This window comes from Colletotrichum jinshuiense, chromosome 10 (genome assembly GCF_051148585.1).
Source record: "Colletotrichum jinshuiense chromosome 10, complete sequence".
Lineage (NCBI taxonomy): Eukaryota > Fungi > Ascomycota > Sordariomycetes > Glomerellales > Glomerellaceae > Colletotrichum > Colletotrichum jinshuiense.
In genome coordinates, this window is record NC_139303.1 from 2,440,510 (window position 1) to 2,452,144 (window position 11,635).

An 11,635-nucleotide genomic window follows, 5' to 3' on the forward strand; every position below is an offset into this window, starting at 1 on the left:
CCGAGGTGGGGGAAACTCTAAATTGTCATCTGCAACTGCGGCGTCTATGATGGGAAGAGCTTGGGCTTGGTCATTCGCTACTACTAAGTAAGTACTAAAATGATTCATCGTATCTCTAGCCTGTTTGTGTAAAAGAAAATTGGAAAGTACGAATGCCTCGCTCTTTCGGTAGAATGATCCTTGTCAAAAGCCGTCTATGCTTTCCGCTGTCTGGCGGTATGGTGGGGGGGGGGGTTGTACCCCTCTTGTTACGGAGATCCGTGTTCTAATGACAACCCGGGGTAATATAGGTCATCTACAAACTGGTATTTCTGTAAAAACAATGTATAAACAAGACTGCTCTATAAAATAAACAGCCGGTAGTATTTTAACTCAGCTACCTTCAGACTAGTTAGTCGAGCTTGTCGCAGTCAAAAACATGGCACCATTCTTTGTCAACTCCGTCGAGGTTCTTCAGTGCCCCACAACCCACACACAATGGCCGCAGCCCAAGGAGCCTTTTTGTGTAGAGTTGTCGGCCGGCAGCAAAAAGACCCCGGAGGCTCGGTCGCTTCCCTGCGACATCATTCTTGAACAAGATCAGTTCTTAACGCTTAGGGACGGGGTTCGCGTTCGAGCGGACATTTTTCGGCCAAAGACGGACGAAAAGGTCCCTGCCATTTTGATGTGGTCCCCGTACGGGAAGAGCGGCACAAGTACGCCCGTTGTAGTTACCAATCATCCCATGAACCGCTTGATTAAATTGCAATGAACCAGGCATTCTCAACCTCGACAAGGTGCCCTTCCGGTGCGGCGTCCCCCTGAGTAAACTCTCAGGCTATGAATCCTTCGAAGGGTACGTGTCCTTTGCCTCACGATTTAAAGGCGTAATCTTCCAGGCAAGCTAATGCAACTACATAGACTGGATCCTGCCGAATGGGTGCCAAAAGGCTATGCCGTTATCAACGCGGACGCCAGAGGAGCCGGGGATTCCGAAGGCGACGTGAGATTCTGGGGAACCGCAGAGGGCAAAGACGGCCATGACGCTATAGAAGAGATCGCGAAGCTGCCATGGTGTACCGGCAAAGTCGCCATGGCAGGCAACTCGTGGCTGGCATTGTGTCAGTGGTTCATCGCCGCCGAGAGGCCACCGCATTTGGCCTGCATCGCGCCTTTCGAGGGTGCAAGCGACTGCCTGCGGGAAAATGTGTGCAGAGGCGGGATTCCTGCCACCGGTTTCACGAAGATGATTCAAAGTATCCTGTCGGGTAAGTCTTCGTCTCGAAATCCTCGGCCAATGAGTGCCGTTCAACTTACAATATGAGCCAGGCCGCAATGAGCAAGAGGATGTCGTTGCCATGCTGGAGAAGTATCCCAACTGCAGAGATTACTGGGACGATAAAAGGGCACGTATAGATAGGATTGAGGTCCCGGCGTACATACTGGGAAGTTTCTCGACAATGCTCCACACGATTGGGAGCTTCAGGGGGTTTGAAGAGATTCCACACCAGAAGAAATGGTACGTCATCAAGGGAATTTTCAAGACCCAGTACTGACACTACCCAGGATCGCCGTGCACGCTACGCAAGAGTGGTATGATCTGTATAGCAAAGAACGAGTTGATGACTTACAAAAGTTTTTCGACCACTATATGAAGGGCGTTGAAAATGGCTGGGAACAGACCCCGCCGGTGAGACTCGCCGTCCTTGGTTTCAACAAGCCGCCGACTTTGGACTTGCCCTTCAACCATTTGCCCTGGCTCAATCCCACTAGTACAAGCACAAAGCTACAGCGTCTTTACCTGGCGCATGACATGGCCCTGAAGGAAGTAAACGCCGCCGAATACACAACTCTGGGGTACCAGGACGATGAGAATCTGGTATTTAGCCATGTCTTCTCACAGCCAACGACACTAGTGGGCCCAACAAAACTCGTCGTCAGTATTTCCTGTCCATCAGAGACAGATTTTGACGTGTACGCACAACTACGAAAACGAGACAAGAATGGAAACGACCTAGAGCACATCAACATTCCCATGGAGGATCTCGGTGTAGCCGACCCGAAGGAAATTCCTAATGTCAATCCGCTAAAGTACCTGGGGCCATCCGGCAGACTCCGGGCTTCGAAGAAGAAGGTGGCGCCTGAGCTCTCCCAGCACTACTGGCAAACGCTAGCTCATGACGAACACGAGCCGCTGGCACCGGGTGAGATTGTCAAGTTGGAAGTGTGGATTTGGCCTACGGCGATTCGGTTCGATCCTGGGGAACAATTGGTAGTGAAGCTTGCTGGTGCAGATAACATGAGTCTTCCCGAATTTGAGTTCCTGAAAGAGGAGCCGAAGAAAGCACCGGCTCAGATTTTGCACCTCGGCGGGGAGTTTGAGAGCTACTTGGAGGCGTCTTGGTATCATTAATCATGGAGTCAGGCATCTGATGGTGCTGCGCCTAGACAAGAAACGCCTGTTCAGTTTCCGCCTACAGTTTAGGTAGGGTCGTCAACAATCATACATTTCACATTCTAGATAACATCGGACAAGAAATTTTATCTTTGAACGGTCTCTATTTGGGGGGATTTACATATTATTGCAGGAAATATTAAGCATTACCCAAGAGCCTCGATGAACTTGGCAAAGTCCAGAGTACCGAGACCTGTCGCTGGATCCCACCCAGCAGTTGCAGCCCATCCACTCTCAATTTGGTCTCCAACCGAACAGCTGCCACTGGAGCCACTCGTCACATCATTGATCGCAGAGCGGACTTGGTCAGAGTAGAGAAGAGGGTTGAGGAAACCAAGCGAAGGCTTGCCCTCCCTCATCCGCTTATCATTGGCAAGGGCGATCATCGCAGCAACAACCGGCGTGCTAGCACTGGTTCCCTTCTGCGTCCAACCGGGCTGCATCAAGAAACGGGACCCAATGGCGGAGATATCGGGACTACCACGGCCACCCTGCGCGTACCAGCCAGAGTGAGATCCGTTGATACCGGCAATGTATGCCTGGGCTGCGGAATCCTGCCAGGCGGGGCGCTCAAAGTACTCGCTGAAGCCGCCGGAGCTGTACCATGCCGGCTCGACAGGCGCGTAGTTGCCTGTGGCGCCAACGCCAGTGACGTACGGACAGTCGACGGGGAATGTTGGGATAAACTTGGTAGTGTTTTTTCCGTCGTTGGAAATGCAGCTGGAGCCAATGCCCGCTGCGCCACCATCGCCCGTTGCGACCAAGACGGACACGCCGCGGGCGGCGACTTGCATGAAGAGGTCGCAGACACGGCGGGCATATGGCAAGGGAATGGCTTGCTCGTCATCGGTGTAGGAGATTGAGATGACGTGAGGAATCGTCTCGCGGGCGAGGAGTGCCTCGAGGAACTCTATCCAGGGCTCGTCGATACTTTCCTCAGCGGTTTTTTCTGTGCCGTCCTCGCCGATCTCCGGGCCACGACCACCGGTTGAGAAGTAGGTCACATTCATCGGTTGAATGAAGGGCATGCTGTACTGGATGTCAAGCAGGGCCTCGACGCCGAAGCCTTCGGTGGTGTCATTGCCGCCATTGATGGATTCTACGGTGAGGTTATACTTGGAAGAGTAGTTGGCCGTGTTCCGGCGGGGGCTGTATGAAGCCAGAAATGCTTGTAGAGTCGGCACGTTGGGATATTGTTCGAGGAATCCGGCAAGACCAAAGTCTGTGGGCGATGCCCCATCGGGCGGGCTATAGTTGATGTTGTACAGATCCACGAGGCAATCAGGGGTGGTGTAGTCCCAGCAGCTCTGGGGCACTAAAGCACGTGTTAGTCTTGCCGAAAGCTTTGAATGTGTATCTGTCACTCACTGGCACTCTGCCGCTTCACCTTTGAAGCTTCCCGCGCTCTGAGATCCCGTCTTGGGGGCTTGTTGACAAACTGGCTGACCGGGAAGACGAAATCAACATGCTCTGACACGTAGCTTGGCAGTGCATACCCCTTCGCCCGCAGGACTGGCTTCTGGCTCTGGTACTGATACTTGGAGAACGTGCAGTCCAGAAGTCGGTTCGCCTTGCCAACAGTGGTATTCAGGCGTACCCAAGCACCATCCTGGACGAAGTCGTGGATGTCGTAGGTCTGAAGCCAGGATGCAACGACGGCGTAGGAGTCTGCGGTCGGCTCCTGGAATGTTGCCATGAGATCCCGAGAGACGTGCGCGCCGTACTCGGGTTGCTTGGGATCACTGGTGAGCTCAAGTCGAGCCTTGAGCTCCGACATGCCTGGCTGCTTCAGCGCAACAGAAAGCCGCACGGTGAGTAAATCGTCAGCCGGGGCGAAATGACGCCAGCCCTGGGGCAGCTGCTTCACGGACTCGTGAACGACATGCCCGCTTGTTGTCGGGTGACCGAGAGCGGCACCGCTCAGCAGCAGGGCGCCCAGATTTGCAGCCCACGAAGATCTCATCTTTTCCCGTCGTCGTCTGATTTGACCTTCGGACGAGAGATGTTGTTGCAAGCGGGTGCACCCGATTCGGTAGGCGTAGTAGTGTTGCAGAGGCCTGCCATCTAATACCAAGCCTTGGGGGCGCACGACAAGCTTTTTGGCATGACAAGCCGTATAATTTGACCCGCTGCTTGATAATTGAAAGCATTTTGTCCATACATTGACATCATTAGGGACGGCTTTCTCCTCCAGGGTATCCTTGTAACCGACGCTAAAAAGCTCGTATCCAAGAGATCGGACGACTGCCGAATCCTGGCAGAAGTGCGATGGAGCCGTCCACCGGGCCTACCGACCTGGGTTCACCCGGAATTATAGACGAACTGTTCTGATTTGGTGCATTGACTCAATCTCGCTTTCGCCCGATACTGATAGAGTCGTTGATATCCACCAGTGACCTCAGTACAACCCCAATAAGGCACTAGTCGGCGCTTGTCATAATCTTATCTTAATACGAAGAAGGTTCTTTTAACTCTTCAAACACCTAGTGGGGTTCCAGGATTAATCCTGGGCAATATTAGGTCCATCAGCACAATTACGAGGATTCCCCTTCTCCGGACTATGCCGAGGTCAGGTTTAACCGTCTTGCGGCTCCGCGGCACGTAGGAAGCTGGATTCTGTTCCCTGAAAAGAGTGCAGCCATGCATGACCCGGTTTTATCAGTCCCCGCCATATAGTTGTAGCTCGTAAACGGAGAAGCTCGGCCTGCAAGAAGCCCCAATACAAGAAGACTGGGCCTCGCACTTGCTTGTTGAGCAGTCTGCCGCCAGTACACGCTTCCTTCAAAGTCACTCGTTCAATCTTATCAACCGACAGGATGCGAACTCAGTCGCTCATGATGACGGCCCTGGCCAACGGCGCCCTCGCCGTCATTCCCACCGTCAATGTCCCTCTCCATTACTACTATGGCGGCGGCCACAAGATCGCGACCAACCTTGTCAACCAGTACTCCAATACGTCGGTCGAGGTCGTCTTCGACCAGGGCTCCGAGAACTTTTGGGTGTTTGGCCCCGATGCCATCAACAACTGGGGCTGCACCGGTTTCTTCTGCCAGGGCCAGTGCAACGCCACGGCCGAGCCCTTCTACGATTATGTCCACAGCGCGACAGCCACGAAGCCCGAGCCTTTCCCGGCTCAGTATGCCTACGGCGGTTATACCAAGATCGTCCAGGGCCAAGAGAGTGTCAACGATACATTCCTCTTCGCCTCTGACTCTGGCTTGACCTCCAAGTTTGAAGCTCGTGTCTCGCTCGCAACTTATATGCAGCAGCGTCTGTTGGACGGCGGCCAGTGCATCCCGGCCCCGTATGATCTCGGAATTCTGGGCGTTGCGCCCTTTTACCGCACCCAGCAGTGGAACACCTCAGGCCCTCACATGCGTCAAGATCTCCTCGAGAGAGGCGTCATCAGCGCCCCCGTCCAGAGCATCTGGTTTGACGAGGCTCCCGCCGAGTGGAACGGCACCTTCACTGGCAACGCCGTCTTTGGCGCCATCGACCTCTCCAAGTTCAGTGGTGAGCTCGTCAAGGTGCCCGCCGTCCAGAGTGACGGTCTTGGTGCTTCCGTTGGCTACTACGTCGACGCTCCTACTGTCAAGGTCAAGAATGTCACATTTGATAACTCGGATGTGACCAGACGCGCCTGCATGATCGACTCCGGCACGCAAATCAATGACTTGCCCATCAGTTACGACGGCACGGATAGCTTTTTGGCCGCTGCTGGCTTTACGAGGGATACCATTGGCCACGTCTCCTGGAACGGCTCCTGCGATTCTATTCCCAAGGACCTGACCATCGACCTCGAGTTTGCGGGCGTCAACGGCAAGAGCGTTACTATCAAGACCCCCGTGCGCAACTATGTCCGCAACGCCGCGGACCGCGATCCCAACTTCTGCGTGCTCAACATTGACACCGGCGGCTGCATGCTTGGCGCGCCCTTTGCTACATCCGCATTCTTTGCCGCCAACGATGCCGAGAACGAGATTGCCTTGGCCCAGGGTGGTATTTCTAAGAGAGGAAGCAAGCCCGACGAATCGTCTCTCTCTTTGATCATCCCTTGAAATGTTAATACCGAGAGCGGGTAATTAATACAAAATATTTTCGTGGCAACTCATTTAACGTTACCTAACGACCGCTGTTGACACATTGCATAAAAGACTCATGAACGTGATATAAATTTCAACCATTAGATGAGACTCTCCTTAACATGAAAACACTTCTCGTTTTTTTCCTTATGGTGCCGAGGCCGTGTTGCCCGCCCTTGGCTTGACCTTAACGTAAAAGTCTACGGGCCTCAGGTTGAACCAGCCATCTTGTTTCAGCTCGTACGAAGGGTTGTCCATTGTGAAGTCAATCTCCTTGATCAGTTTCGCCACGACGACCATGTTCCACAGCCAAGCATAGTGCTTCCCAATACATTGTCTCTTTCCATTGCCATAGTATCTCTTTACACCCAATGGCAGCTGTTCATATTTGTCACCCACCATTCGCTCGGGCTTGAAAGTCAACGGATCTTCGAACACCGAAGGATCTCGGTTTACTCCTGCAAGAACGATGATCATGGGCTGGTTGTGAGCGACCTGGTATTTGCCCCCGGCCAGAAGGACTGGGCTTTTGTCGCCCTCCCTGGGAATAGGCTCGATGTTAAAGCCCGGGGCGGCGAATGAAAGCCGCAGAGACTCGCGGACAATGCCCTCGATATAGCTGAGTTGGGACAAGTGCGCATAGGTCAATTCACCATCGCCGACGACAGAATCGAGCTCCTCGCGCGCGGTAGTGAGGACCTGCGGGTTCTTCAAAAGAAAGTATATAGCAGTGCTGACCAGACCTGGCGCTGTGCTGCTGCCGATGGGCATGGTGACAATTTCGTCGATAACCTGGTCGTTGGTCAGAGTCTTTCCCGTCTGGGGATCTTCGGTGCTGAGCAGTGCGGCGAGAAGATCCTTCCTATCTGACGGGTTGGTCCGGCGATGCTCAACAATCTCCCCCGCGTACGTCCGCATTGCCGCCGTGCTCTTCTTGAACTTGCTTCCGAAGACAAGCCAGTTCAAAAACCCGGGCCTGTTCGGTCGTTGCATCGCCTCCGAGGTAGAATCCTCCATAGCCTGGAGCATCGGGTGCTCGGGTCCAGTCAGGCAATCGAGCTTCTTTCCGTACAGGGCCAGCGTCGTCGCCTCGAGGTTCAATCGGTTCAGCTCGCCAATGGCGGACACCTTGGCGTCGACGCCGAGACCTTTCCATTTCACGAACAACTCGTTGGTCGTGCTGACCATGTCGTCGAAGCGTTCCGCCACAGCCTGGGGCGTCAACTTGGGGGCGATAACGCGGTGGTGGATACCCCAGTTCTCCTCATGGTCGTAAGCCGTAAAAAGGGAATCATGAACAGCGTATCGGATCTCGACGATCGGGCCGCCGACATATTTGCGGAAGCGTTTCTCGTCGCAGAGTTCCTCGGCAATATTGGCGCCCGCGACAAAGACGATGGTGTGCCCGAGGACCTTGATCTGGAAGATTTCGCCGTATTGCTCAGATAGCTTCTTCAGGGAGGACCAGGTGTTCTTCGGGTCTATGTCGAAGATGTTGCCCAGGATGGGAATGCCCGGGGGTTGAGGGATAGGTGTCGACATTTGGCTAATTTTGTTGCGGTTGGTTGAAAACTGAAGAATGAAAAGCTTTCGGGAGGGGGCTTGAAAACGTTCTCGAGGTCTGGTTTTAAAATCGACCCACGAGCACCCTGCCATGCCCAGCAATTCAATCACCCAGTCAGTGTCTTGAGTCGAATCCCCGTTGTTTCCCCTTCCGCGTCACAGGCTTGACTTGGCTCATGCTTGTCTCACAAGGATCACAACATTTTAAAGGCGCGACGGCCCGTAATCCAATACATGGCCGTTGTCATTGGATCATGGTGCGCCAGTCTCAGTTCGCCCTCATGCTTTCGGTAAAGCTATGTCTCACAACGTCAGACACATAGCTGAAAGGTGCAGGTTACCGGTATAACTCACCGTTACACTTGAGCGGGGTATCTTGAAGTACGCAGCCCGGCAAATGCCATGGCTCGTTTCTTATTCGTACGAGCACGCATTCTCTCTCTATGAATAGCGATATTATTGAAGCATTGCAAGGAGTTTCTTCAAATCAAAATCATGAGAAATCAGTTTGACGCGAAAGTCTCCATTAGAGATATAACCAAATTCGGACTGTTTCGCCAAGGCAAGCCAGTTTTAAGGGATCTGCAAAACGATCTACGATGGCTCTCCCTAGCCTATTGTTGGAATGAGACATGTATTCGTAACGCCACTCGGCGGAAGCGAACGCCGCTGCAGGTGATTTGGGTTGTTCATACTCCGTGCCACTAAACTAATTGGTTACCTTACTGGTCCCGATGCATGCATGGACTACGTAAGTGACGGATGCTCGTTCACCCGCATACCCAAGGAAAAGAAGAAAAGAAACCTTGTCGGGGTGCATCCCTTATTTATATGCCACCGCCCATCACTCCTTTCAGTGGAACATGCATGTGGTTAACTGGTTAGTTGATGGTTGATTGCCATGACGACGAGGCATGCAACTGTTTGCACGCCTGCTTGCTTGGTTGAAGCCAGTCGAGTGCAGCCGGCGAATTAAGTAGGCCAACCAAGCAATATGCTTATTTATAGGTGGGTGTTTTCGTCTTGGTCCTTCGTATTCACGTTCCACCTACCAGACAGGTTAGAACAACACTCCAACCAACAAGAAAACAGACTAAGATTTTTACTACCTACCACGAGAAGAGCTTTTACTAGCTGGGAACTTCTGAAATGAAAAACAAAAAGTGAAGATGCGGCCAGTGTGGATTGAACACACGACCTTCAGATTGATTGAATGAAGTTTCTTATGGGTCTTGACGACCCATGCTTCAGTCTGACGCTCTCCCAACTGAGCTATGTCCGCCGCTCATCTTCGGAACCCACTCCATCGTGAAACCTACATGTACCCACCAACGGGAAGAATCATCCAGCGGAAGAGTAGTGAACGTAGACATACAAGAATGGCATTCTTCAATGGCTAATAATTATTACCCATGAGTCCTTCTGCAGCACTGGCTACAGACAGGATATATGCGACCCAAATACTTTGACGGTCGCCACTGCTGTTTCTATATACCACATCGGTCTGGCAATGGCGCAGGCCAGGCAGAGGACGGAGGCGTTTGACAAGAGCACAAGGATGGTATGCATGTGAAATTCGGATTAGAATAACGGGTTCTAGATATAATGCAACGATGATTTTTACCAATGAAAAATACGACAGACAGTATGAATGCTTATCCATCCCACTGAGCACCCGATGTAGGCATCCATCCGTGCAATGCCTCAACTCCAAAAACGCCCTGGCTATTCTAGTCTTTCCCAACCAACCAACTTCTACAAATTTTACTCCGTTGTACATCACATGCGACCACACCCACTGGAGAACTCGGGATCCCGTCCGCTCTCCCATCGATAAACCAGTGAGGGCCGGAGTAGTAGTTGGGTCGGTGACGACCAGCGAATGCCCGGTGTTGCATGTCTTTTTGATGACATCTTGTTGTGTATTGCCTCATGAGATTTGTTTTTGCTTGTGAGTGAGGCTCAGGTCACCATCCTTACTATCGTCGAATAACACATTGAGTGGACGGTATATTCCCTCTAGAGCAAAAGATTCATCAATTGGGCGTTGATAGGCTCGACAAGGAATAGGCCTGAGTTGGCTTTTCCTTGGGCTGCCACTTGTCCGAGTCTCCGATTCGGTCAGCAGTGATTCCTGCTCGGCCAGGAGGGTTCATTCCAGCCTCTAGTTGCCGTTTGTAGGATACATTGCGAAGCCTCTCAGCCTCTGCTGGTGTCAGTCTCAACTGTAGGAGGGCGTATTAGCAATCTGTCACCGACAATCTTCACGGATATTTTGGACGACTTACATATAACTCAACACCAATAGCGTGAATTGCCATGGCGAGCCAGATAGCCATTCCGAATGGCATACCCACAGCCGCTCCAATTTCGACAACAGACTTCCCGTTGATAAAATCGGCGTGAACAAGTGTTTGCTCATCTGGACTGTCTCCAGAGAAATACGATGCACAACCTGGGTAAAGCTCAAGCGTCCGATTCGCGTCCTTGATCATGAAAGCAATTTGCCCGCACGGGCGTGCAACATAGTAGCTACCGTCGGTGCTGATGATGATCGCGGCGATGATCTGAATCAGACGAAGAGTGATGATGGAACCGGCCTGAGAATCTTAGTTAGCGACGATGCACTTCTACATAAAACGGTACAGGGGTGATCATACATAGAACCAGGCTCGCAACATCCAAGCACGGTGCTGCTCAATCTGAAGTCTCTTGATATTGACAAATGCCAATATGAGGGAAGAGATAAAGAGGATAGCCATTAGTCCAACGCCAGCTTGAGTCTCCACGGTGCCACCGAATGCGTGCCTTGCAATCATCAAGGCGCCGGCAGTGGCCACAATCGACAGCAAAATGATTGCGTAGCCGTTGATGCGGTGAAACACAAGCAGCTTGTGACGGATCACCGGCACGAATTGGAAACATGCCAGAAAGCTAGCGGGGAGAATTCCTGTCAGGTGGATAATAATCCCAACCTTTCCTCTGACTTTTTGGTAGTAGAAGCTTTCGCCAGGAGCCGTGTTGTTGATAAAGTGGTTGAAGCTAAGATACTGCAAGCGGGCGAGTGTGAAGCCCATGAGAGCGCCGAAGAAGATGAAGAAAAGAACAAAATTGTAGCCCTTGGAGAACCCGAGAGGGTTATAGACTTTTCGGCATACGGCGACGAAGCCGTTTGCTGGTGGTCTCGTAGGCTGAACCATTTTGCCCTTTGCGTCAGACTTTGATTTAGATTGCAAGTTGGATAGGTAGGTGAAGTATAACGAGATCCAGTGAAACGGGCAGAAGGAGCTAGATCTCGTATAGATGATGATTTGACTTACTTACATCCGTGTCACTGAGAAATAGAGGACTTTGCTTCTTTATACTAAAACTATTCTGCCGGCCATCATATTCTGGTCACCTTGGATTTTGAACATTTGGCAATGTCACATACGCGTTGGTAGATTTTGAGAGTTGTATCGTCTGGTTTAGGAAAGAATTTGCGCGTCATCCTAGCAACAAGGGGCGGAGGTAGTGAGGCAGTGAGGCAGGGCAAAGGGCAGGTTGAGGTTGTTGC

General features: G+C 52.0%; 5 protein-coding genes across 5 annotated transcripts; 2 read left to right on the plus strand and 3 right to left on the minus strand.

Annotated features, from left to right (window-relative positions):
• Positions 1-418: 418 nt before the first annotated feature.
• Positions 419-2,392, plus strand: EsH8_X_000621 (Alpha/Beta hydrolase protein; the record flags this gene model as incomplete). The annotated part of the gene is made up of 5 exons (XM_083274709.1): positions 419-695; positions 757-835; positions 901-1,247; positions 1,309-1,498; positions 1,546-2,392. The coding sequence occupies 5 exons, from the start codon at positions 419-421 to the stop codon at positions 2,390-2,392; spliced, it is 1,740 nt and encodes a 579-aa protein (XP_083120101.1).
• Positions 2,393-2,580: 188 nt separating this feature from the next.
• EsH8_X_000622 (S53 family peptidase) lies at positions 2,581-4,397 on the minus strand (the record flags this gene model as incomplete). The annotated part of the gene is made up of 2 exons (XM_083274710.1): positions 2,581-3,749; positions 3,803-4,397. The coding sequence occupies 2 exons, from the start codon at positions 4,395-4,397 to the stop codon at positions 2,581-2,583; spliced, it is 1,764 nt and encodes a 587-aa protein (XP_083120102.1).
• Positions 4,398-5,250: 853 nt separating this feature from the next.
• On the plus strand, positions 5,251-6,492 carry EsH8_X_000623 (uncharacterized protein; the record flags this gene model as incomplete). The annotated part of the gene is made up of 1 exon (XM_083274711.1): positions 5,251-6,492. One exon carries the CDS (start codon positions 5,251-5,253, stop codon positions 6,490-6,492), a length of 1,242 nt encoding a protein of 413 aa, XP_083120103.1.
• A 171-nt stretch (positions 6,493-6,663) lies between these two features.
• On the minus strand, positions 6,664-8,058 carry EsH8_X_000624 (uncharacterized protein; the record flags this gene model as incomplete). Its single annotated transcript, XM_083274712.1, has 1 exon — positions 6,664-8,058. The coding sequence occupies one exon, from the start codon at positions 8,056-8,058 to the stop codon at positions 6,664-6,666; it is 1,395 nt and encodes a 464-aa protein (XP_083120104.1).
• A 2,057-nt stretch (positions 8,059-10,115) lies between these two features.
• Positions 10,116-11,279, minus strand: EsH8_X_000625 (uncharacterized protein; the record flags this gene model as incomplete). The annotated part of the gene is made up of 3 exons (XM_083274713.1): positions 10,116-10,304; positions 10,368-10,679; positions 10,740-11,279. 3 exons carry the CDS (start codon positions 11,277-11,279, stop codon positions 10,116-10,118), a joined length of 1,041 nt encoding a protein of 346 aa, XP_083120105.1.
• Positions 11,280-11,635: the final 356 nt, after the last annotated feature.